The sequence below is a fragment of the Camarhynchus parvulus genome, chromosome 7, assembly GCF_901933205.1.
Source record: "Camarhynchus parvulus chromosome 7, STF_HiC, whole genome shotgun sequence".
NCBI lineage: Eukaryota > Metazoa > Chordata > Aves > Passeriformes > Thraupidae > Camarhynchus > Camarhynchus parvulus.
Window position 1 is genome coordinate 31414564 of NC_044577.1, and position 27231 is coordinate 31441794.

The 27231-nt window shown below is 37.7% G+C and overlaps 1 protein-coding gene across 3 annotated transcripts in view; it reads right to left on the reverse strand.

Moving 5' to 3' along the window:
• Positions 1-26866, reverse strand: part of ZRANB3 (zinc finger RANBP2-type containing 3) — a 40076-nt gene extending 13210 nt beyond the window's left edge. For 2 of the 3 annotated variants that reach the window (XM_030952266.1, XM_030952265.1), the window contains exons 1-8: positions 26605-26736; positions 22761-22913; positions 9969-9987; positions 7142-7320; positions 4546-4777; positions 2713-2798; positions 585-756; positions 76-204 (exon numbers count right to left, since the gene is read on the reverse strand). In XM_030952266.1, the coding sequence (XP_030808126.1) occupies positions 76-204; positions 585-756; positions 2713-2798; positions 4546-4777; positions 7142-7320; positions 9969-9987; positions 22761-22912 (969 nt within the window). In that variant the 5' untranslated portion in view covers position 22913; positions 26605-26736. Of the gene's footprint in view, positions 1-75; positions 205-584; positions 757-2712; positions 2799-4545; positions 4778-7141; positions 7321-9968; positions 9988-22760; positions 22914-26604 lie in introns of all 3 variants that reach the window. The other variant, XM_030952267.1, reaches the window with a different exon arrangement.
• Positions 26867-27231: the final 365 nt, after the last annotated feature.

Sequence of the window (27231 nt, forward strand, 5' to 3'; positions counted from 1 at the left end):
ATAAAACCAATTTTATGAGTTTAGAAACACACACTGGATAATTTAGGGATATTAAGGAAAGGCTTGCAGGCTCACCTTGGCAATGGCTGTTTCCTTATACATGCGTGTGATCAGATTCATGACTTGAGAAAAGTGGCTGTCAGTGGCATCTGATCTCAGACTTCTCATTAATTTCTCCCACTCTGCAAAAGTGGCATTCAGATTCTAATTGGCAGGAGAGACCAGTGGTTAGACACAGAGTACAAAGTACAGGTACATTTTAAGTGTGAAATGTTTAGGAGCTTTGGAGAACTCTATCAAATTGGCTAAAAGTAAATGAAGGATTCAAAATCTATGGGAAAAGAAGACAGAAAAGAAGATTCTACTAGAATTAGAAAAAAAAAATCATTGATGAAAAAAAAAGAACTGCAGTATTAGTGTTCTTTGTGTTATATTTTTAAAAACAGTAACAGAGATACTCTGCTTTATACTCACACAATCTTTGTAACAACATATAATACACATGCATACAAAAAAATACATATCCATACATAGGTATTTCCATTTATTAACAAATGTGTTTTTAGCAAAAGTGGAAAATTTACCTTTGCTGCAGCTTGTGGGAGGTCAAATGGAATACGTTGCCTGACTTTGGGAGGCAGCTGAGTTAGGACATCATTCTTCAGTCTTCTGATCATTATTTCACTTAAAAGTTGATGTAGTTCCTCTAAGTTTGAAGCTCCTCTACAATCCCATTGCCGTCTTTTACCAAAAAACCTAAAAATGATAAACCAATACAGAGTGTAAACATCAGATCTTCCAAATTCAATAGAAATCTCCAGTACATAAGCAATTTTAAAGCACACTATTGGATATGAAAGTGTGCTTCAACTTCTCAGCAGCCACCACTGCCTGCAGGAGTCACTGCCCATCACCTGCACACAATCCTCTGTCTATTTCCAGCTTCCCATACTTCACTGTCCACAGGAAACAGAAGTTTCAAGTTTAATTTTGGAACTCCTGTTTCAATGGACTAAATAGAAGAATACACCACCATGAGAATAATCTTTATTATATTACAGAAAGGAAAGCCATCATGAAAACTGCAAATATCACTATTAATATTCCTTTTTTTCCCTCCTTAAGAATTCCTTCTTAGTTACTGTCAGAGACAGGATCTAAAGCTTAAGCTATCATCTTTAGAAGTTAAATAGAGGAAGAAGGTCTAACATTAGGAAGCTAAAGGCTGAAAAGAGAGCAAATTTATTAACTCAATCTTCCTTATTCTTCCTTTGCTTTGTGTTTTTGAGGAAGTGTTGTAGCAGGAACAACAGCTTTTCTCTGTCAGCATCACCAGGAGACAATAAAATAATGAACATGACAGATTTGGAGAAAAGCCCAGGTAGCATTTTCCAGAGCTAGAAGAGTGTGTTAAAAGCATGTAATTTTAATAAAAAGACAAACAAACAGCCACAAAACCCCCCACAATAATTTAGAGATTTTCAAGCCTTATTAACTTTATCAACAGTGTTCTAATTAGCTGAATTAGCTGAATATAATCATTTGGGAGAGGGGCTGAGGGAGTCACTTCTGCACTGGTGAAGTGGGAATGGCACAGATGGAGACAGCAACATCTTTTGCTCATATCCCTTCCTTGGTCTATTTATATATCTGTCCTTATAAAGGCTTCCTTCCTCCACCCTCAGCATCAGGGATAAGACAGAAATGGCAGGCTAACCCTCACAGAAATAGTTTGGAGTTCATCTTTAAAACAGGTGTCTATGGACACCTAAGGAAAAACCACCCAAATTTTCACAGGAAGTGCTGCATAAAATAATCCTATCAAGTTTATTACCACAGGATGTTTTGTTCTAGCCAAGTCATGAAGAAAAAGTTATTCACTGAAAGCTTGCCAAACCCTGAACTTGATTTTTATTACATTTATGGTATTCCAAAAATAAGATAATCATCTATGATTGAGTAGCTAACCATGCTGTACCCACGCACACTTGTGGTGTGAAAATTACAGATGCATTCAGTCAAAACACCGTGGAAAAAATAGCATTTCTCTGTCTGAAAATTAGACAGTGATCTTCCATGTTATTTGAAGTTAAATACTGATAAAGTGCATATGATGAAGGGAGAAAAACAAGTTTTATGAAAATGAAACCATGTAATTATTATTGTAAAAATTAAATCTAAATGCTAGCCAATTTAGCTGACAAAAATCTGTTATTCTGAATACATGCAAAGTTGTAGATATGAGATTTTTAGCTAAGACAATCAGCCTGTGAAATATAGAGACAAGTACTGGACTTTTTTCCCCACCCAAATGTGGTGAAGTCACAAAAAACCTGGATCCCATAAAAAAGAGAGATATAAATTATTACATGACCATGAGCTTATGACTGAGAGTCAAAAACTACAGTTCTGAAGGTAAAACCTCCACAGCTCATACTATCAACAGTAAATGTCTAAATAATTTTACTTAACAGAATGCTTCAACTTTATCTCAAACTTTAACAGCATTAATTAATTAATTTAATCAGCATCATCCTTTTCTCAATGCTCTTTGATGGAGGAGATGGTTGCTGACCCTGGGTTTCAAAGCAAGATGGTGTGATAGAGCAGTAGAGGTGCTACCTACTGATTCTCTCACTTGGCATGACAAGAAAAATCAAAGATGCTCATGAAAATGTAAATAAGAATGTTAATAAGCAAGGGCAGTAATACCTGACACGAGCATCACAGTATTTTTTAGCATATTCATTCCAAGTTCCAAACCTTCTTGGAAACAGTGCCTCAATCTGCATGAAGAGCTGTATAAAAAATAAACCAGCAACAGTGAAAAATGTAAAATTGCCTGTGAATGGAAGAACAATCAGAAATAATCAATACATGGTTCTTGTGCTAAGTTAACATTTAATAGTTGCACAAAACCCACACAGCTCGGCCTGCATGCAAAAGAAATTCCACAGGATACAGGAGGCTTCAGAGAGGACAGTTGTGGGAAGCCCTCAAAGAACAGAGCACTCAGAGAACTGTAACAGCACTGACAGCTTGGAAAAGATTCCCATTCAACAAGAAAACATGGATGAGATGAAGTTATTCCTAAAAATACAGTTTTTATCATTTGCCAGGTACATGGGCTTCTGCAAAGCTTCAGTGCAGGTATTGCATGAGTGGTCTGCTTCCTAAAATACATGAAAAACCTACTCAATTCTTAAGTTTTATTTCAAAAAATGGACAATATCAATGCAGACCAGAAATTTCACAGCTTTTCCCCTGCTGAATAGGAGGAGGCAAATACCAGTTTAGATGACCTTAACCAGGAGGAATCCTGCTTTACAAGCTGTTATACTGTCAAAGCTTCCTGGCTTCTGAGACAATTTTCTATACATTTAAAGACTTTATACAAAGATTCTGCTTATGACACAAAACTGATTAAAGACATTTAATGCTTTTTATACTCTGCCTTGTAAGCCACTGAAGAACATCAGTATCACCAAAAAATATGTCAAACTGTTTCCCATTTGGTCATGAATTTTGATCCCATTGCTGTGGTCAAGGACAGCTTGCATGGAATTTCCTTTAAAGACCTTTAACAATGATACTGTTCTCAGTATCCATGTACTATATAAAGGTAGAACACTTTCTAACTTCAATTCTTCATCCAGGGCTGGTTGCAATGTCATTGTACAGGATGTTTTAGTAATTATCCACACCCATGAATATAAATATTCATATTAAATTTTTAGGTAAGTACTCATGATATACCAAGCTCTTTTCCATACCACAGATATCTTCCTCAAGTTATGAACTCTTTGAACAAATTAAATTCATAAAGGGTCTTGGCATAAGTTCTATTTACACACTAAGGCATTCTGAAGTATAAAATATTATTTATATAACTCTTTGAAGTTCCCTGAATTCAAATCAGCTTTTCTTTTCCATTTTCCCCCTACATTTGATAAATAAAGGCAGCTGTCTTGGGTTCAGTATAAAACCCAAGAGGGTTTTTGTTACCTTTCTGCTCCTCCCTAATTCCATAAGCTGAACTTCCTTCAATTTGTCATTCTGGATTTGCAACAAGCACAGCCTGTATTTTGTTGCACTGAAGTGCACATTAGGAATATCCAAAAGACCAGTGAAACTAAGGGTTTTCTTTATCAGATGATGAAGGAGAAGATTTATTACAAGATCTTGTCCACCAAAGACACCCCTACCCTGGAGAAAAAAGCAGTTCTCTACTCAGGCTCTTTATTTTTTATTTCACCCAACTATCAGTCTGTTACATGCAAGATTAATTTCTTACAAGAAACACTGTCTCAATTCACCTGTGCACAAGCATGAAACAAGTTTGTAAATCAACTCAAACAAAATTGGTTTTGTTTCTTATACTTGTCCTTCCTGATGCAGCCAGCGCACCTTTTGATGTCATAATGCATACAACTGAATATATTCAAGGAAAATACAAAACTGAACATTTATTACTGATACTATCATTAAAAAAACCAAACAAACAAAACCAAACCCAAAACAAATAAAACACAACATGTCAAATACCTCTTCAGGTCTTCCTAGAGCAGGAGTTCCAGTAAGGAGAACAGCCCTGAGAGCTTTCTGAACAATTGGCAGTAAAATCTTGCTACGGGTGGCATTTCTGGATTTCATATAATGTGACTCATCAATCACAACCACCTTAAACTTCTGCCTGTACAAAGTGTCTACCAAGGTCTGTGCATCAGATGTTAACAGCCCATACCCCAGAATTGTTACTTTGCTCGTTGATATTCCCCTGAAAGAGAAAATCCACAAGTTTTCTTAGTAAATTTTGATTGTAGGACAATTAATATAGCAGAGAGATTATAAAAAACTAATCTCAGAAGGTATGTGTGTCTCCTTTTGGATTGATTGACATGTGGGCTGTCAGGCTAACAACAACAGCTTTTGGTGTTTAAAACATCTCACACTTCTCAACCACACACATTTCATAACCATTTTCAGAGGACACACACTGCATTTCAAAGGAATTTCATTTATCTGGATGCATTGCTTCACCCTGTGCTCTTTTCCAGGGGCATCCCATTGGAAAAATCCACTTTGTGGACAAAAAGTTACACACAAGCCAAGATCTTAATTAGCACCCAAACAGCTGAAGTAATAATGTCTCTGTGCAAGCTTTCTACTGTTCTGGGTACAGAGTCCCCTCAGCAGCAGCCTGAGAGGGTTAATCAGACTGTTCCTGAGTATTTGGGCACTGTGAAAGTACAGACTGGGCTGAACATCACCACCTGGAAAAACCATTCCTGTCAGAGCTGTTATCCAGCTTTTTGCTCAAATAGAACAAGAAGAAAACAAAAAAATCTGAAAGCAGGGAGTCAACATGGCACAAGATGAAAAAATAGTATTTAATTGAAAATGAACTTCTTATAACAAATTTCAAGATGTGTACAGGTCCAAGGCATGAACTGATGTTAAAATCACTAGAGAGCACTGTGGCCCTTCAGGAGCAGCACAGGAACTCAAAGCTGTTAGACACACAAGTCACCAGGATGGGGTCATAGCTGGTCCACCCATCTGTCAGATACCACTGCCCTGCTGGCAGCATTTCTGTTTGGTTTTCAGTACAAGAGATCAAGAAACCAAACAAGCTGAAGTTTCCTTGAGGATTTAAGAGGAAGAAAGTAAATGCAGCTACACATTCATGCTCCTGGATATGGAAGTGCATTGGTTTGAGCACTGGCACTGTGGGCACTGCAGACTCTGGCTGTCACTGTACAGATAAATGTAGCAACCAGGAAAGCATGAATTTCCCTTATCCTTTCTGAAGGGTACATTTAAAAAATTACAAAAAAACTTATTCATTTTAGCGGAACCAATTTACTCAAGAAACTTCCATTTTCAAATTTGGCCAGAAATTACAAACCTAAACTGATGCCTAAGTTTATTTTAACCTGTTTTAATCAAGAAGTTAACACTCAAGCTGTAAACTTGGAAGTTTTGAAGAAAAGCAAAGTATTAAACTGAGAGAAATCAAACCTTAACATATGGAGGCAGAATTTAACAAAATGCTAAACCAAATTTGGCAGCTGTATTTTTGCATTTTCTTACAAATGCATGAAACACTTTCTAATGTTAAAATATTAATTAGTTCAACAGCAACCTCACTTATAGCTAGGAAGCCTCCTGGGAGTTAAATGAGCAGAAACCCAAGTTTTCATCTTGTTTTTGAATATAAGTAAGTAATAATAGTTAAGGTCTACTCCTTTAAAAAAATCTTAAAAGGAACAGAATTTCATCTGCCATTTAATTTTCCCATCATTTTGCCTAGTCCACATTTCCCCTTTATGCATCCAGCACTATAAGCACTGAGTGCATTTCAGATAAATACCTTTTAAAAAAAAGCTAATTTTAGTTTCTATACTCCTATGATGAATTTAAATTTTGACTATCAGTAGGAATTACCCTTTGATGAAGCTTTCAAAATGCATTTTCAGTTGGATTTCTGTGGTTACCAGGAAGGTTCCAAGCAGCACATCTTGGAAGTCAAGTCACTCTCTGATATTCCCAGAAAAGATGAAGATCAGTCTCCCTCACACCAAAGTTTTAGCACAACATCTAAACATTAGCATAAAATCAACCAGACAAAAATCAAGCAGACAAAAACCACCCTTGCAATTCAGGGTAATAGAGTTATTCTAATAACACCCAAGCCATAGCCTCTCTGATGAATTCATGCTATTAAATCTAAAGATAGAAAGTGTAGGGCACGATGACCTTTTCAGTTATTTAGGGATTACTTATTTGAACTTACAAATTTCCTCAGCGTGCTAAATGGAATTCTAACAGTAATTACTTCCTTCTTTTGTAATGTACACCAGAAGTTCTCCAAAAATGTTTTACAGAAGCTAATGAATTCATCAGAGTTGAGAAATAACTGTGTATGTTCAATTTGAGACACACTGAAGTAATCTAATTTTCAGCAGACAAGCATTTGCTACTTTGCAAAAAGCAGATCCCTCAACTTCAAAGAAAATGAGTAACTACTATAATACAAGAACAGAAAACTGGGAGGAGTGGCTGATAGCCCAGAGGGTAGCCCTGCTTGAGCAGGGGGTGGTGAACAAGCCTTTCTAGAGAAGAACAACAAACTACTCACCCAATATCAGTTTTGTTCTGAATGATGCTAATGTCATCTGGAGAGAGCTCTGGAATCCACTTCTCCATCTCATCCACCCAAGGGTATCTCAGAGAGGAAGGCACTACAATTAGGAGAGGCCATTCATTTTTATAGTAATATGAAATGGCAATTGCTTGAATGGTTTTTCCTAGCCCCATCTGGGAAAAGAAAAGAAAAGAACAACATTAAAACCAGAAGTCTCTGCTCAGAAAGCATATTCTACTCAGAAGAGCCCAAAAGATTTTGCAAAGACAGAACCAAATAAAGGAAACCCAAAGAGCTACTCATATAGCATGTATTTAATTATCACTTTGTTACCAGAGATCATCTTTTATGAAACAAGATTTTCCTAGTTAAATGTATTAATACATTTATAATGTGTTATATCTGATGAGCTCATCAAAGTCAGAAGCAGCACTTCCATTCATCTCAGAAGATTTTCAGTTCAGAGTCTTAATAGGAGAGACTAAAAAAAATCAAAACACTTTAACTTGTGAAGCTACTAAAAACATTTAAAAAAGACTATGCAAAGGAAAGAAAAATACAGGATGCCTTCTTACAATAACAACAACTTTGTCCTCAATTGCATAGGCAAGTGAGGAACACAGACCTGTAGGAAGAGTTCTGGGTTTGACCCAGTGGGTCAACAAAAAGCAACTCCCGCTCTGATTCACCAGGGCTGATGGTTTCTCCTTGGCCTGCACCACAGATGAGACAGCCCAGCGAGTGAGAATTCAGATGTACACACATGGGGAGGATTCAAAAATCTACATTTAACAGGAACGTACATGCTTCCTATTGCCAAGGTGGGAATGCTCCCATCTGTGAATAATCATGGCAACAGATGTCTATAAGAGTCAGAATTTAGGGTTTTGGTTAAAAAATATCACACACACACACACACACACACCCAAAAAAAAAAAAAAAAAAAATTATCAAAGAATGCAGCTATTTTCTCAGCTTGTTCACATGGCAAGAGATAGTTCCCAACTCCTATGAAACACCCAAGCAGAAATGGGCCTTAAAATGTTCTGGGCAGGTTCTCCATGGAGTCCAGTGGATATCTGAGTGGATTTGTTGCTATCTAACTACTCACAGCAGTGAGACATAAAACAACTTACATCTCCAGTATTGAGTCTAAATGGACTGACTTAATGATGTAATGAAGAGATTTCCCTAGTACTAGAAAGAAAATAATAGGAAAGCTACTGTGATACTCAGTTGTCATTCAAAATTGCCAAGTTTTCATTAAAATTTTCCTGCAAGTTCCCCTTGTGTCACCAGCAGTTCTTAGATTATCTGAAAATAACTCCAAGTGAAAAAAAAACAACAAAATAAGATTCATTTTTAGTTTGCTGCCATGGCTGTGCCCTAACTCAGGCTGTGCAGGCCTTGGTGATAATCCAGGCACTGGGTTGAAATGAATATGGAATAAAAGCAAGGCTTTTATCAGCAGCACAACCAGGGCTGGATGCAGACCCCACAGAGCTGATCAGCAGGTAGGTAACAATGTGAGAGACTAGAAAAACTGGAGAAAATATTATGGTCTTTGGTTTTGATATAAACCCATCTTTCTCCAGCATGGAAATGGATGACACTGAAATTTTAGGGGAAAAATTTTATCTGTCCTCATTCTGAGAAGAAATAGAAACATATTTGGATATCACCTTTCAATAAATACTGGTTTTATCTTACTTTAATCCTTACATAGTTACACAATCCAGGGATATGTACAGCAATTCTCTGACCTTGAGTTTTCCTCCATAATTTCTTTTTACATAAAAGCTCACAATACTGATATTTAATTTTACCAACATTTTCTTATTTAGAGATAGGACAAAAAGCACAGGATACACACCAGTGCACAATATCCCTCCAGTGCCACACCTATTGTCATTACAAAATATACAACTTTTATTTTGGAATAAATGTATCTTCCAGGACTTTTTATTGCTAACATAATTATGCACAGCTCATTTTCTAGTTCAAGGCTGGAAATAAACAGCTTTAATAAAAAAAAGCTACTGCTGATATTTTGATTTTTCCCAAGCTTCCCTGTTCTCTTCCCCTGAATACTTTTGTATTCTCCACAGCTCCCAGATATTTTGCATTCTATGCCAGGATAGTTTATCTCCAGATGTAATGAGATTTTTATAGTATGAGGAGATGCTTAAATCCCAATAATCCATCTCCCTCCTAGTGTGTCAAGAAAACCCAAATTGGAATTGTGAGACTACAGCAATTCTCTTTTTCAGAAAGGTTTTATACTGACAATACTTCGAGAACATTATTACAAAAATATTTTATCTGGGGGAAGAAATTCTGGACTCAGATTTCCCTGATATGAAATACAACATATATTTTTAAATGTATGGATACAATGAATTTTACTATTACTACTTGATGAGAGCACTTTAAAAAATTCATCTTTGGAAACCATATCTGTTAAAAATCTTTTTGGGCCAGGAATGTCTAATAATGCACTAAAAATAGCTCACTATGCAATTATAAAGCACTTAAAAAAATCAACTGAGTCAGTGTTTTATAAATGTAACAGTACAGGAGATTTAACCTACAATTAAAAGTAACCTTTTAAGTTTTCTCAAGGATTCTTCTAAACTTATGTCAGCTTTCATTTTTTCCCTCACTTAGGTATTTTCAGGATATCTGCTGACTATCACACAAATTAGGATTCTTTTATTACCAGCCTTTCTGCCCACACCTCTCAAACAAAAAAAAATTACATCTGCACAAAGTGCATTAACACCAGAAAAGACGGTGTTAGAGGAACAGGAACATCACTTACCTCATCAGCAATCATACACCTAAATAAGAAACAAAAAGGGGAAGGAAAAGCAGAAATTAATACAAAATATAATACATAAACCAATACTTAAAAATTGTTTACTATAAATTAAAATTCTGGCTTTACAGAACCAATGAAAGGAAAAAAGGTGACTTCATTCCTCCAGATATCACCCTCAAAAAGTGAATTTGGTATGAACTGAAAATAGGTACAACAATTATTCTGAAAATGTTTATTCGGTTTGCTGACATTACTGCAGAACTTGCAATTGCAAAACTGAATTTCTGCTTAGGTCCAGGAATAGATTAATTGCAATTATAAGAGACACTTCCAAGTCAAGAAGTGTACCTTCAATTTTCTTTTGTCTTTCAGAAACTGCAATGCTTTTGTACTTCATGATTAAGGATCATTTGTATTTCAGATTGATTTTAAAAATGTGCTTTTCTGAGCTGTCACATTTGTTTTGAAATAGAAGCAGACACTCCCTCTCCCCCACCAATTGTACCAGCTAAAGTATTAGAAAATGAATTTGATTTTTTGCCCATTTTGGAGTCACTTGGCAATGCCACTCTGTGTAAAGACAATGACAACTCCGAGTCCCCAGTCATAAATATTAAATTCTGTTCAGCATATTTACATTTTGGAAACATTAAATGCCATTTTTTACTTTAATTTCTTAAGAGTATTTTAACCATTCTGGGATTCTATATGTACCCACTGCCTGTGTAACTCAAATGTAGTGCTCCTTCCTGGAAAAAATGGGAAAGATCTTCCAGGTCTCAATGTCTTTAACAAAATTTAACACAACAAGATACAAACATTCTGAATTTTGATCCAGAAAAATCTTTCCAAGTAATACAGAACTGCTTTTTTAGCGGTAGCTACTGTGGAGTTAGTGTAGCTGGCCAAAAAAAGATAAAATGTTTGATATTTTCAGAACCACAGTATAATGCTGTTTGCTCACTGCCTGCCAGTATAAATTCCAGTGTCTACTAACTTCTGCAGTTTCAGTCAACTGAGGTAAAAAATTGATTCAAAATGAATTCTTATACAACTCCATTTTTATAAGCAACAAACCATCTATTTGCAATTGGTTTGCAACTTCCCCTCCCCAGCTGTTAGGGATGGAGCAAAGAAAACATAGGAAGAAAATATAACAAAACAAAGCCCCCAAGTCTGCACAGATTTACAAAGGAATAAAAAGGCAGGAAGACAATTATTTTTAGTGGCAACTCATGATTGTGAGACCTTAATGTCTGTGATTTGCAGCTGGGCAAAGACATTTATTTGCAGACAACTAACACACAATTCTAATTTAAAAATAATGTCAGTTTTTGCTCAAAGACTGGTTTTTTTTTCCATTCAGTACTCATTGTTAATTGCTTGAACTGAAGTTTACAAAACAAGTCTTTCTTTTTTGCAGATTCTTTGAGGCCAACTGCTTTCAGTACATGAATCATGTTTTTAAAAAACAGTTTGAGGCCTGAAATCAATTGGAATGCACAATAACCCACTGTTGTAGTAGTACTCCTTACACAAATGCAGCAAATGAGTAAGGCTACAACTAACAGCTACAGAGCAGAGACAGCTCAAGAATAAACCACAGACCTTCTTCAACAATAAAGATTATTTGTTGTAGGAATATCAGAGCTGAAGTACAAATATAGCAATAACCAAGCTGCATCTGGTAGCAAGAAAATGCGGTAAAGAGGACAGGAATAAAAGTATTCCTTGCCAACTTCTGCTGCAAATACAGTATTTCTCAGCAAATCAACTTAAATTTTAGTAGAATTGCATAAATAGTGAAATGTTAATTATGCCAGTTCAGACAAACAGCAAAAGTGAGAATAGGTAAGATCCTGTTGCAATACTCTTTGGCATAGGTGAACTATTTGGATGCTCCTTCTTCCCTTCAGGATAACAAGCAAAAATGAAGAACATCAGAGTGATTTACAAACTACTCGGACAATTAGAAACTGAATAGCAAATAAAAACTACCCACTTTAAAAGTATGTCAACCACAGGAAGATGTTTTTCATAAAGCTAGATTTCTTCACCACAGTGAAATGTAGCCACCTAAACACTGATGACTTTATCTGATGACAAGAAATGGTTCTGCTTTTCTTTTGCACTCATTTTCAGGCTGTACTCATAAAATCTTTGCTGCTATAGAGTATCTCCTGTTTTCTTGTCTATTAAGTTCTACTGATTATGTCCTTAAGTTAAATTTCTTATGTAGCAGCAACAAAGTTGATGACTTTAAAATATTTATAGAAACTCATCAATTTGTTGCTGGTAAATGAAGGAAAGTACAAAGTAGCTGCCATCATCATCATAATAATAATTTACCCATAATAACTCTGCAAACAGAGGTTACATTAAGTGATCAACACAGTTTTATCTTCCTCATTTCTGCAGTAGCAATAGAAACAGGGCCACAGAAACACCCCTATGCTTAAAGCTGGGTATCTATGGTGATATTTTGACAGTAAACACTCTCCTGCCCAATGATGAAATTGCTTTGTCATAAGTAGTTGGGATTTTCTTCCTGTACTTGCAATCCAGCCATTTTTCACCATTTAAAATTTGACCAGACACATCATAGATTGAGATCAATCAAGTGCACTAAATTGGTTTTAAAGCTCCAGTTAGAGTTATCTGAATGTGTAAAGTCCCCTGTGATTATACAGTTAGTGACATGAATCACTGCTTGGATCCACACTGCTCAGACTCAAATTCCTGAAGTGTTACAGCTTTTAAATTGCTAATTTATGCCATCTAATTAACATTGTTGACACTCACACTTGACAAAATTTTAACATGGCACACAAGATTGAGTTTATGATACAGGTAGGAGTTAATGGAAGTGGAAATGGAGGATATTCAATTTATTTTATGACATAATGCATTTTAAAGCATTCATCTGTGTAGCTTTCACAGTTTTAATGTAAGAATTCTAAAGATGTCTGCCTAATGTAGTTACAAAACATAAGAAGTCCAAATTATTTTCATTGGATTCTGGGGCAATGAAAAACATCTTATAGAGGAGAGGAAAATCATGAAATGTCTCCAGTTTATAATCACGACAATTAGATTTGAAGTGTAAAGAACTTCCCCATCTTTATAGCCCACATCACACAGAACTTACAAGATACCTAACAGTTAGTTGCACTAAGCTGCTAAAAAGCAATACTTTACATAATCTTAAAAATATGCAGCCTGTATTTAAAACAAACTTCAGTATGTTCTACAGTACTGCAGTCAGACAAGCTGCCAACATGGACATAAAGGTTCCATGCTGTCAAAAGCAGAAGAAACAGATCTTCAGCTACATTGAAGGGACAAATATGTATTTTTGTTTCACATATTTTGACTGCAAGAAGACAGACTTCTTGTTCTCTGAAGTTCAATTAGTCATTTCCTCTCAACTGGTAGTTACCCAATCTGAGCTTCATCATTCATGTCCCATCTGTTCATATGACACCTTAATAATAGCTCTATCCAAGAATATAAATCAGAGCTATGATACACAGATTCATATCCTGTTAGAAGCTCAGCCCACATGGTCAAAAGTTTCAGAAAAGCATGGAAAAAAGGAATTTGAGATGTCTTAGATGCACTTGCTCTCAGCAGCAAAGTCCAACCATGCAAAAAGCACCAGTCAATGGCAAATTCTTTCAGATTCTTTTGCATTTAATCTTTAAATGTTTCCCTTCTTCAGAGCGAATCCTGTGGCTTGTGTTTGAATCTCTGTCCATTCATCAAGGAAATCTATTTTTTCCTAGCAGAAAGCAGAAGAATCTCATTGGGATGCACTGCACATGCTGCTACAACCTTGCTACTATTCATAACCCTTTTGCAGTGTAGGGTTAGCAATGGCCTCCAGACACAGCAGGATCTTTCACAAATAGAAGGGAACCATCATTTGGGCCTCCACTAACAGCCCCAGCATTTGGAGGTGTATTAGCCTGAAAATAAAACTACATTTTTCTTTTATCAAGCAAACACAAAGAGCTTTGAGAGAGGATGTACCCTGGTGAGTGAACATCCCTGCACAGAGCAAGGTGTGCTGTGCTGGTGCACCTCAGGTGCACACAGGTCCAAAACCTTACTGCTGTTCACTGAAGAGAACAAAGGCAAGCACCTGAGCCTGTACACAAACCCCAGCCTTCTTCTGCATGTAGATAATCCATAGTTGAAGGGACCACCCAAAGCTTGATGAGTCAAAACCCCAGAACCAGACTTTCAGCACTATCAGAATAGGCTTGGTTGGTACTTGATACCTTGTAAAGGTACCAAGCACCAGGCAAAGGTGCATTTATACATTTATTTTATACATTCTTACTGCAGCAAACCTTGGAGAGAAACCTGAAGCAAGCAAAAAAAAAAACAGGAAGGAGCTAAGAAAGAAACCCAAAACTCCTGACAGAGCCCTCTGAAAGCTCTATCAGGAAAGCTCTGCCTCTAAAAGGACAGAAAGAACAATTTTTCAAGCCTCAAAAAACACTGGTTGTGTTGATGTCAAGAAGATTGGAATCGACTTCGCAAAGCAGAAGGACAAGCAGATCTTTAAATTTTACGCAGATGAGTTCATTGGAGAAACAGAAGGAAACTGAGGCTAAGCTCATGTGGCATATGCCATAGAGCTATACAAAAATAGTCTGCATCAGAAGGTTAATGCTAACACAGTTTTATAAAATGAGTTTCAGGAAGAAGAAACATTTAAACGAAAATAATTTCTATTTTTGGGTTCCATTTGGGTCATCCCTTTTGAAATGTCAGCACTATTAACCATGCAAACAATACAGCTAAAGTTTCTTCTATTAGTTATGGCTACTGCAGTAAGGTATTTTTGTAAAGAGAAAGAATCTCATTTTGAACCTTGCTCTTGGAGGAATATTGATTAACAACACACTGGAATTAAGGTCTCTACAACCTAGGATCCTACCAAGTCAAACAGGTGGTGTTAGAGCTTTCTTGTAACTACAGAAATATTTAGATAATATCTTGTCTAGAGAGTTGTGCTTCCTTACATGGTAGACTAAAAACTAAAGGGGTACAGCAATCCAATACATCTGTTGCTTGCTTGTACGGGTAATTTAACTTCTTGATTGATTTTCAGCAGCTATTTATCCAGGGAAAACCACTAAGAACTGCAGGTAGCTTTTTCAGAACGAACTCCTTCCCTTCTAAATGCATTTTCCAAGGCAAACAGTCAAAGCTGTAGCACTTCATTTTTTAAAACACTGAAAAATTTTGTTACTACTCAAGCAAATTAAAGCTGTTTTTTGTTAATGCAGGCTTTGGAACATGTTGTACAGAGGAAGCTTGAGTCTTTCTTTCACTGGTGTGGGTGTCCTGATATTCTTGGGATTCTCACCTACTCATGTGAGTCAGTTTTATATAACACTACAACATATAATTTACCTCCTACTCACAAGCCAACACTTCAGCACTAACATCTCAACCAAGGGTTATTTAAGGAATCTGAACTTAGAACATTTTTATATAAAACTGCGCAAGCAACCATTACATTTGTGTGTCAGTAATCACAGCACGCAGTCCTAAAACTGGAACAAAGAGAGCTGCCTCCCTTGCAACAATAATCAAGGGTGTTGCAGCAAAAATAATGTTGCAGGTCCAGAAGATGTAAGATAAATCTTACCCTTGCTCCTGAACTACACTAGGTATTTTTAAAACTCCTAAGTGATAAAACCCCATCCTGTTATTTAACATAAGATGTACTAAATTGCCACATCTGCATTGTTAATGATTCTGAAAAGGAGTGTAGAGGAGAATCATTGTGCTGTCTTATGCTTTTCTCCAACACTCCTCTCTACATGTGACTAAAAAACCCACCTAAAATGTTTCATTAGTATTTGAAACCTCTCAGACCACACGTTCTGGTATTTTAGCTTTGGCAAAGATGTGTGGAATAACATGTAACAAAGTGGTCAAGCTGAAGGTGAAGCTCAGACACATCAATAGGTTTTTAGGTTAGAAAAACTTCCAGCCAAAAAGACACCCAACAGTGACAGTGAAAACTCCTCATCTATTCAGTCACTGGCTTCAGAGACAAATGAGTTCAGCAGCTGACTCAATGCAAGAAAACAGAGTAATTTCAACTATTTTCAGCTCCTGACAGTCGAGGCTGCAAATGTTAACCTTGCTGTTAACTGGCATGACTGAAATACCTGTGAGCAGCAGCAGAAACCTTCCTCAGTGTGCAGTCTACTGGCTTTCAATGAAATGGAGATACTTATCACTACTTTCCCTATAAACTCTGCATTCCCTGGTGATCTGGGGCACTTTTCCCTTGTGCCTGTGTTCTTCCTCTCCTTCCAACTTGCATTAAGTCAGTCAGAATGTGACTCTTTTAAGTGACTTGTCTCACACTCAGAACTGCTCCCTTCCCTCTGTCCTCTCCTGGGTGCTGTGGTTACACACCAACTTCTCATCATGGATTCCCACACTGCAAACCTTCCCTGCACACAGCTAACACCAATTCATTTCCCCTTTCCCCTCCCTCTATCACTGTTGACAATCTACTACCCACACTTGCAACCTTTATCTCACTTGGTTCTCCTCTTCCATCCTAACAAATTGTGCCCTGCATTTCTAAAATCTGCATTTTCTTCTCTAGTCCTGCTGCTACAAGTCCACATTTAAACCCAGGTAAATTCTTGTATTTCCACCACTGAGTTTTTTTCTGTTTTTAAGTCTTCTTTTTCTCTTTTTCACCTCACATAGCTCCTCTCCTGAATTATATCCTAGATTCACTTACTGACAATGCATTTTTTGTTCTATTTGAATTGCTTCCCAGTTCCTCCAGCATCACTTCCAAACAAGCTTCCCTGGCTACGAAAGCTGTGCAGAATTTGGCTCAGTCTCTCATTCATACTTCCTGCATCTGAACCTCATTCTGTGAGCTAGCATCTTCATTTATTCATCCCTCTCTTCCTTGGCACTCCTCAAATGTGAGATGTATTCTGAATCATTACAAACCAACGTCTTAAAAAAAATGAAATCTTTCTTTAGCCCTCAGAGCTGAAATGTATTAACTGTTTGATCCTCTCCATATTCACTAAATAGCAATCCCCTTCTTGTTCCCCAGAGATTACTTCTGTGCTTTGTTCTCTAAGACTGGAGATAACTGCTCACCTGTTATAATGCAGGTTTGAGGACCCACATTTATCAGAAAATTGTAATAATTTTATACATCTGAGTTGCTGAATATATTGGAATAAAAGATTATTTCTTTCTTACTCTAGCAAGAGACTTATGCCTTGTTTCAAACAGCTCTTTCAGGCTATCTAACTACAAACCACTGAGACTAGAGACAGAAATCAAAAAAAAGTTACAATTAGTTTTCTTCAAATCTGATCTCTGATCTCAAGTTCTACAAATAATGGAGACTCGTTGATGGCACTTGATCTGCAAGCCACCAAATACAAATTAAAATGTAATATTTAAAGAAATACTCAGAGACATGTTAAAAAAAAAGTGAAGGTAATTTCTTTTTCTAACATGCAAATTTAAGTAATTTGGCTTTTATTGAAGTCAGTGTAACTGGAAAAAATTCAAGAGTAGCCTGTAAAATATTTTTGTAAGCGTTCCTTTAAACCATGCAGCTGATTCTGAAAAAAAAATTAGACACTGGTAAAAAGCAGATTGGTCTTGCATTTAATCACAACATCGACTTGCAGAAACCTATGACCTTTCAAACAAAGGACAGAAAAATTAGATATAGACAGGAAGAGATATACAGACATGCAACTAGGCTTAGTGCTTCCAAATGGAATTGAAAGACAAGTCTATACTCTTATTCATAGCTACTATCAAAGATAAGAAACTGAAGAATAGAAATACACTGAAAGAGCAAATCAATCAGTAATCACAGATCAAAAATAGCAGAGATAAAAGCAAAGTAAAACAAAAGTTCTGCTAACTTAAAAAGGCAATACAAGACAGAAAGCAACAATTACATTGTACAGAAGGAGAAAGAAAGATTAATAGACAATATAAAATCGAGACGCAAACTCAGTAATGATGACAAAAATAAGAGTGAAAGTGCAAAATAGTTATAGAAAAATGTAGGACAAAAGGGCCTACTGCTCCAGCAGAAACTAAAATGTGCATGGGAGTGCATGGGCTGAACATATTTTCTCTTATTCTATCAGCTTCCAAAATCCAAAACTATAGCTTCCTTAGACACCCAACTCAAATGGAAATTATACCTTTCATACTACTCAATGGATAATACATCCTAGAAAGTTAAAGAAATTTGTGTAGAAATTTGCATAAGAATTTAAATAGGACTTGTATCAGAAATTCCTCACCCTACCAAGGGCTGTGCCTGGGAATTCCAAACATTTCTGTTTGCTTCCTGCCCAAGAGCTGCCAATTCTGTGGTCCAGCTGCTAAACCCTCAGCAGACTGTATATGCTGTGCCTCTCTAGTGAAGAATCTTTCAGCTGTGTTCATCAGCTTCAAGGAAATTATGATTTGAACCTTTGGTTTTCTGGTCTACTTTGAAGATGGGAGAGGGGGAATTAATTTCTACCAAGACTTATAATTTCTGAAGGAATAGTCTGGTTTAATTAACAAAGAGTTAACTAACAATGTATTCCTCCTGTGTAACTTGCTAGAGATCAGAGACACAGTCAATGGGAAAAAGCACTATTTCGAAGTGTAGGCAACTGACTCAATATTATAACAGAGGACATTCACATTCTATTCTCTAATGATTTCACTGCCATAATGGTTCTCTGTAGCCCATTATCCAAAAAAATTAAACACTATAAAACTTTTTCTTACTCTTGATAGGGACTGCCTAACAAAACAATTGCCCTTGCATTAAAACTGATGCATGAAAACTTCTGTTCTTAGTGGCAGATGTGAACTCTGCACATCCTGATATTGCCATCCATGGTCATTTCCTTTTTTTACTGCGTCTAACAGCATAAGGCCAGCATGTATGGGAAGTTAAAAATCATATGCTCCTGAATATATAATATATTACCTCTCAGACTTACAGAGGAAACAAGATCACCCCAGTAAAACAGGTTGAGCATACAATTATAATGGAACTGCTTGTTTCATTGGTGGTAAATATCTCCAAGTCCTCTTTTGCATCCAGCTTAAGCAAATTGTTCTGCCAACATGCCTGGAAAGAAATATATCTGTGTGTCTGAAGGCATCTTTTACAGATACCATCTACAAGACAAGCAATTCTAAATAATGATGCTTACAAATCACATGCTGACAGTTTTTACTACAAAGCTTGATAAAGCATTTAGTGATATCCAGTAGCATGAGAGCTAAATTTCAAACAACAGCATGCCTCTCTTACAGTGTATTCAGGTGAACAAATTGTTTGTATTACTAGATACGCATCACACACTTCTGTAAGGAGAGGATATAAAACAAGAATAGATGGGAACTGTGACTTTCCAAGTATGGCATTGGTGAACAGCAGCAGTACAAATCAGTATAAATTCAAAGAGAGATGTGAGCTCAAATGAGATTGAACACCATCCTTATCAACACTATTGAGTCACTTGCCCATGGATCTCTGTATCTTGGATATTTTACCAAGGCTTCCACCACTTTTTCCACAGCATTGCGCTTCAACACTGCCACCTCTTCACTAACACTTGGTGACCCCTCAGTTCTTAGGAAATGGGGATTTATCCATATCTGCCCAAACATGACTAAGAAGCAGCAGAGAGCAGAGAATTGCTCACTTCCACTTCCCAACAACACACACACATTTGATCCCAACAACACTCAGTACTTCCTGAGTCTGTTGCTAACAGGTCACACTCCTGGAAGGGACAAGTTGGTTGGTTTTTATTTAAGAGGCAGTTTAAAGCACATACAAATAAATAAATATATATTATTGCTGTTTTTAAAAGTAACTTACACCCTCACTGAAAGAAAATCATAAAAATGAAATAGTCTTCATGGATGTAAGTTGTGTGCACCCAGCTTTTCTGCACATTAATGTTTGAGGCTACAAATAATGAATATAAATTGTATCCATCTCTAGGCAGCCATTCCAAAGGGCGTGTCTGAAGAATAACCTCTAGGAAGGAATAAGCAGCCAGTCAGTTATTCACCTTTAAGGCATGTTTTCAGATAAAAGGTGTGTTAGCTTATGTTGAAGCACACACTGTCTTGTTGGCTCTAGAATTGTCATTTCCTAGAAAAGTGTTAGGCAATCCCTGTTAGATGAGATAATGCCTTTGGAGCATCTACTGGAAAAGCCTTTGATTCATTTACCAATGAATCAAAAATACAAACCACAACAGCATATTTATTTTATGCTTTGGGAAGAGACAAGGGAATTAGTAGCTCACTCCCAGCCCCTTCCATGCAAAAAATAAGAGTTTGTTCTAATAATAAGTCCCTTTTCATGCTGGGTTCTTGTCTCATCTAAGATGATATTAATTGAATCTCTTCAGCCAGCACTTGCTCTACACCAGTTTCCTACCACTACAGCAAAGCATGGGTTGAGTGATGCCTGTGAAGGGAGTGCATAGCCTGGGGGAAGAAGAATGATGGGAAGAGATGCACATATTGCTCACTTCAAGTCCTATGCTTATATATTTTTAAAATTAGAAAAGACACTTCTGCAGAAAATGTACCACTGGGAATACTGAAAGAAGGTTTAAATCATTATGGAGTACACAAAAGGGAAAGACTTCTGTGAGGCAAGGGCTGACAAACTAATAAGAAAACTCAGCTACAAGCACCAGAGGCTCTTGTTCTCTCTTTTGGGACAGGAAGAGAAATAGATCTGCATCAGCAAGGGGCAGATTTAAAAAATACTCCTTGAGAAAGTCTGACTTAACACACTTTACTTTATATAGAAGCTGGCTGAGAGTGTGCACACAATTCCTCAATGGGACCCAGCTTATACACAGAATTTGCTGTGCCAAGCAGCAACATTTCTTGCAATCATGATGAACATTATGTCATATGCATGTCCCATGAAAACCATCACTGCTGGGTTATGCAAAACTCTTGTTAGTGAAAGACTTAAAGGAAAAAAAATGAACATAAACCCATAACCCTAATGAAAAACATAGAATTCCTTCTATGGCAGAGTCATTAGAATAGGTATTCCAAACCCTTCTGAATACTTACTGCAGGCAATAGTTACTACTTCAACAAAAAGAAAAAAGAAACATTTGATAAAAATTTATTCAGTGCTACAGTTAAGCTCCTTCCCAAGGAATCTCTATATTATACAAGAGCCTGCAGAAGATGATGCCACTTTCAAATACATCCATTAGCCTACACTAATTAAATGTGTAGTTTCTTTAATTTTAATGGCTTCTCTTATTTCACTATTTGTATACACAAATATACACCTCAATTGCATATTCTATGGCAACCAAGGGCTTTGGATTTATTAAATTCAACTCTCACACAGGCTTTGCTGTCTATTCTACCAAAGTCTTAGCTATCTATTAAAATTATATCCACCCATTCTCAGCAAGAAAGTGTCTGATATGGCTGGTGGTCACCAGCAGTTAATGCCAATTCAGCATAAAGCATATCAAATCTCAGGCTCTCATGTGAAGGGCTGGACTCATCTTTCTGTTCTGCCACTGAAACCAGCAGCATAAAACAGATGGTTTGTTCATTCCCTGAGACAGCACTGCTAAAGGATTTTGGCCAAAGGAAAAGAATCAAAGAGAAAAAATGCAGAGATTTTAATTGATTAAAAGTTCCATGTAATTCCAAGAACTGCCGATAAAAATTTCCTTTCTAATTTTTCACCTTTAGAGGGAAAGATGCACATTTCTTTTCCCCTGAGAACAATCACAAACATCAGCGAGCAACCCCCTTAGGCCCTAAGCCTCTCCTTCTCAGCAAGATGCTGAAATAATCAGGAACTAATTCCATCCATCTTTCCCACACAGGCTACAGTAATTCTATTTGTGCCAGACCTCCCCAACATAATTTCTTTCCAAAACAACAGCATACAGTGGTTTCACAGCTTTAGGCTGCAATTGCCCACATATCCTAAAATTTATAAATGTGGAAATAGCATTTCCACCTCTCCTTTTTGACCCTGTAACTCACTAACAGGGTCTTACTCAGCAAAATATTTCCAGCCTCTGCTGCATAAACTGTGTTTTTTGATTTAGCAGGTACTTAACTGTTGAATGCCTACTCCATCAGCTGCTGCCCTGGCTAACTGAGCACTCTGCAAGGCTTCTCCTGCTCTGCTGCTGCAGCTCAGTGAGCTCCAGAACACCCTGATTACACTCCAGAATTGTACCATATTTAAAATAGAAAACCACACAGATGCATCAAGATCTGTTAGTCATTCCCTTAACAGCTCTACCATGCCATTAAAAACTAAAGAATCAAATGTGAATTAACTTATTTTAGGAATTCTCCATTAACATAACAAAAATGATGGTCCTACTGATATCAACCTCCTTTCACATGAGAACTTTGATACTACAACTCTCTTTTGCATAATGCATTATTAAACCTCTTCATCCTCTGTGGAAAAAACCTCCACAACTCATTTTAAACCACGTTACCTTACAGTTTATGAAAGATTCCTGCAACATAACTCACCTAAGACTGCTGGTATCGAATAACCTTTGTAAAAAACAATGTTTACCGAAAGTAATTATTTTTAGCATCATATTCTTACTTTCAACTATAGAAACATAAATTTATGATTTTTCTACTTAATGTCTGCATACTTTATTTTCACATCAATCTTTAGCATATGATACAGTAAGCTGAATACAATATTCTTACCTGCCACTTCTCTGAAGTGCAAATATGATGCCCTTTTCCTGAAAAGGAAGCAGCTTCTTTCTCAGTCTTTCAGGTAGGAAGGACAGCTTTGCATCAACATCCTCTGACTGAGAGGTTTCGAGTGAAGGGGTTTCCTGGAGAGCACTGGCCATGCTGAACCAGAGGGAAACAGAAGTGAAAGAAGATATCTTACCTACACAGCAGAATAGAGAATAAAGCTTGATGGAACAATACTCATCACTTCATCTTGAAATAATCAGTATCTACACAACTGTCCTTGAATTTTGAATATTATCTCTGGAAAGCACAAAATTGTGCAGATGCTGGAGGAAGAGTTCCTCATCTCAATATCCATAAAATATTCTAACTATTCCAGGATGAAGAGGGCAGCATGTGTCTCTCCCTTTACACTATGAAATAATTATTTTAGCAAACACCCTATTCATGGAAGGAAGTTATTTGCCATTCAAATCGAGCTTACTCACGGACACTGAAATATAACACTTTTAGTAACATTTTTCAGAAGAGTTCCAGGGGAAAAAAACTGGTTATTTAACTTCTGATGATGGAACTAACAGTCCTTTAAAATTTTTAATCCTAAAAATTAAATCAGAAAAAAAAGGGGGAAAATATGCCCACTTTGGGGGAAGTGGAAAAAAAAAAGAAGAAAAAAATAAAAGAAAAAACAGTCCCCCATTTTCCTAAGTGGAATCTTTGGTACAGCTTTACAGAAACAATATTCCTATACCTTGGGCCTCTGAGCAGCAGATACAAGAACTGTGATGAGTACCAGGCTCTTTCATGCATATCCACCACAGAGCTTTGCTTAACAGAAGATGGAAAGCCCCTGTGTGCCCAAGAGAAGCATTTCCCAGAAAAAAAACCATAAAGGTCCAGTAAATAAATACCTGCTTCTGCTCTCAAATGAGCAAACATGAATGTGTCAATTCTAACTGTTGGGAAAATAACCACAATCACTTCAGTTCTATCACAATATTTTCCATTGCACATTTTTTCCTTTAAAAGTTGATTAAGGTATGGTACTTAAGACTGCTGGCAAACAAACAAAAACTAAAGACAAAAACTAAACCATTTCTGTAGAGCCACACAAGTCAACAATGCTGCAGGATTGGTGGGCCCAAAGCTGTTGAACACTCAGTTCTGAGATTCACCTCTAAAGAAAGTTTGTGACTCATTTTCTTTGATAAATTCCCATCTATAAATGCAGAGATAACGTACTTGTGATCAGCTCCCTACATAGCTTGTTTTGAGTGACAATATGAGAATGGAACGCTAACATAATTAAGTTTCTGTTGAACAAGATCATGACAAGATCCTTTCACTGAAACACTGAATAGGAACCATGCAGCTTCAGGAGCACAGATCTGAATTAGAGGAGGCACATGAGTCATCAGTACATAGCAACACTACAATGAAAAATGTTTCTGCATCAGTCATTAACACAGTTAAAACTGACTGCAAAACAGAAAGCACTAACTACCAGATATGTACAAGTTTTTGTTTAGTTTTTTCCTCTAGGTGAATGATTGAATAAATGAATGGTGAATAATTACAGACTAGGTGAATAATTAAAGAATCCCAATGTGGTGAACAATGGATATTAAAACAATATATACAATGATTATGGCAGTGGTAGTCATGTATGTTTTGAGACAGAGTACTTATGTACACACTGTAGTAATGTCAAGAAATAAAAATAATCGGTTTTAAAATAGAATTTAATCAGTGTAGCAGAAGACCAGTTTGTATCTGCTGTTCTAGTCATAGCAGACTTAGAAAATGTAAGGGGAGGAAGACCAGTGCATGTATTCTCTAACTACAACTTTTCATGGCTTTTTCTGTGTCCTCAATGTGCTGTAACAAAGATCACATTGACCTTCCCCCATCTCCAGATCACCAGTTCTGCAGCTTCACTTTTTTTTCAGAGAAAATAGACCTAAAAGGTTTTGTGTGGAGACCTAGCTTTTCATTCAGAGACTTCATTTAGCTGCACAAGTCTCACAAGTTAAAAAACTCAAACTCTAAAGTATTTACTCAAGTGTTGTAAAGGAAATCAGGGATGAAAAAGTTGAATTACTAAACTCAGTAACTATTAATCTAAAGTTGCTTAAGCATCTCAGGACTAGATAGTGGTAAATGATCCCAGTTTTTAAAAGCAGGGATGAGGAAGATTCATGGACCTACATCATGATTCATTCATAGGGCATAAAAAAGCCAGTAAAAGATTATGAAGTGAAGAACCCATGCACACCAGGATAAATGCTTTTATTTGGTGGGACTCACCATGTGTTTTGTAAAAGTGATTCCCCTTTTCCCAGTCTGATGAAGTTTTTTTTGAAGGGCTCTACAACAATGTACTTATAAGCTATTTGATGCAGTCCAATTCCCACTACTTTTCAAGACTGAATTAAAACACAGTAATTTTTATAAACATATCTGTACAGTAACTATAATTTCCAGGAAAACTTTTGAAAAAGGCTCTCAAACTTCCAAGAAAACCGAGCTGCCATATAAAAAAATTGCACTGAAACTTTTTTTTAAATTCAAGCAAGTAGATTGCTCATACATGAGAGAAACAACATCAGCAGTACTTCCAAGTAATCTACTCCAACTTCTATCGTGTTCAATCAATCATAAATGATCTGGAAAAGTAACTAACTACCGAGGATAAGGGCAATGCAAACAATAAAATAAAATTTGAAAAAATCCAATGTTGAATTGCTTTCTAATCACTGCTCCTGCTATACTGCATCTCACTATAGGCCCTTATCCTTCCAGAGGCAGCAACTGAGACCCAGCTTGTTGAGGATATTACTCCTGGGGCTTTTTCTTGGTTGGAAAGTTGGGTGCAAGACTGATGACAAGTTCAAGGATTACTTTAAGTTTTCCAGTAGCTGTTTGTCAACACAAGCTGATTACATAACATAAACCCACTGCTTATTTTCACAGGCCACTAAGTATAGCCCTTTAATGCAGCTCAGCAGCACATGCCTAAGACAAATGAGTCTTTCCACTAAGGGTTTTGCTTCATAAATTTCCTCTAGATGGACTTAACTGCTCCATGACTGCATGTTCAATAAAACTTAATAGAGAATTCAAAGCTCTAAGAACATCTTGGTTGATTGATTAATCAACTATTTTGCAGAATCACAGAATTGTTTGGGTTGGAAGGGACCTCTGGAGATCATCCTATCCAACTCCCCTGCCAAGGTCGGGTAACCTGGAGCAGGTAACACAGGAACACATCCAGGTGGCTTTGGAATGTCTCCAGAGAAGGAAAATCCACGAGCTCCTTGGGCAGCTGTCTCAGTGCTCTGCCATCTTTGTAAAGAAGTTCTCCCTCATGCTGAGGTGGAACTTCTGTTTCATTTTATGGCCGTTGCTCCTCATTCTGCTAATGGGCACCACTGAAAACAGTCGGGCACCATCCTGTTGGCACCCACCTTCGAGATATTTATATGCATTAATAAGATCCCCTCTCAGTCTTCTCCAGACTAAACATGCCCAGCTGCTGCAGTTTCTCCTCGTAAGAGAGATGCTCCGGATCTCTCATCACCTTGTGGCCTCCGCTGGACCCTCTCCAGTAGCTCCTTGTGTTTCTTGTTCTGTGAAGCCACCAGTGGGATGACAAAGGATTGAAAATTTACCCATCAGAATACAGCATTTTAAAGAATACTACAAGAGAAACCAATCAAGACGGAGCAAAGGACACCACACAGGTCTTCAGCATAGAACATTTTTTCCACAGGCCGCTGTACCGTGCTGGAGGGAAGAGTACACACCTCAACACCTGCCTGGGGGCAAGTATTTTATTATTACTTACGCAAGTCCCTGCAGCTGCAATCGCAGAACTACCTGAGCGCACCATGCGACGACCCAGCAGCAGCAACCGCAAGAAGTGAAACCTGTCACAAACACGGGCTGGTGACAAACAGCAGTCACCTGGCAGCTGGTCCCCGCCCGGCGAGCGGCCCCGAGCGCGTCCCAGCCCGGGCAGCCCCTCACGGCCGCGGGCTCCGCGCTCGAACGGCCGCCGGGAAGTGACGCATGACGAGAGGTCACGGACGGGAAGCGCTTTTGGGCGCGGGCACAGCTTTTTCCTTATTTTTTGTCTTCCCCGGCCTTCTCGCCCCTGGCCTCGTTTCCCCAGGAGCGAGTTAAAAATCATCTTCCCGCCCGGCTGTGCGTCGTGCCGGTCCCTGATCCGCTGGAGCGGGCGGGCTGGGGGAGCCGGAGGGACGGGAAGGGGAAGCGGGGCTGGGAACGGAGGGAGGCGAGGATGGCGCTCTGAGGGCCGGGCTGGACGGGGTAGTGCCGCCGGCTCTCGGGGTTGGGAAGAACGGTGGAGGCCTGGAGAGCGAGAGATTGCGCGGACAAACCCCGACTACAGATCCCAGCCTGCCACACCAGGGTGCGGGGGCCGTGCGGCTGCGGGAGCGCTGGCGCGGGG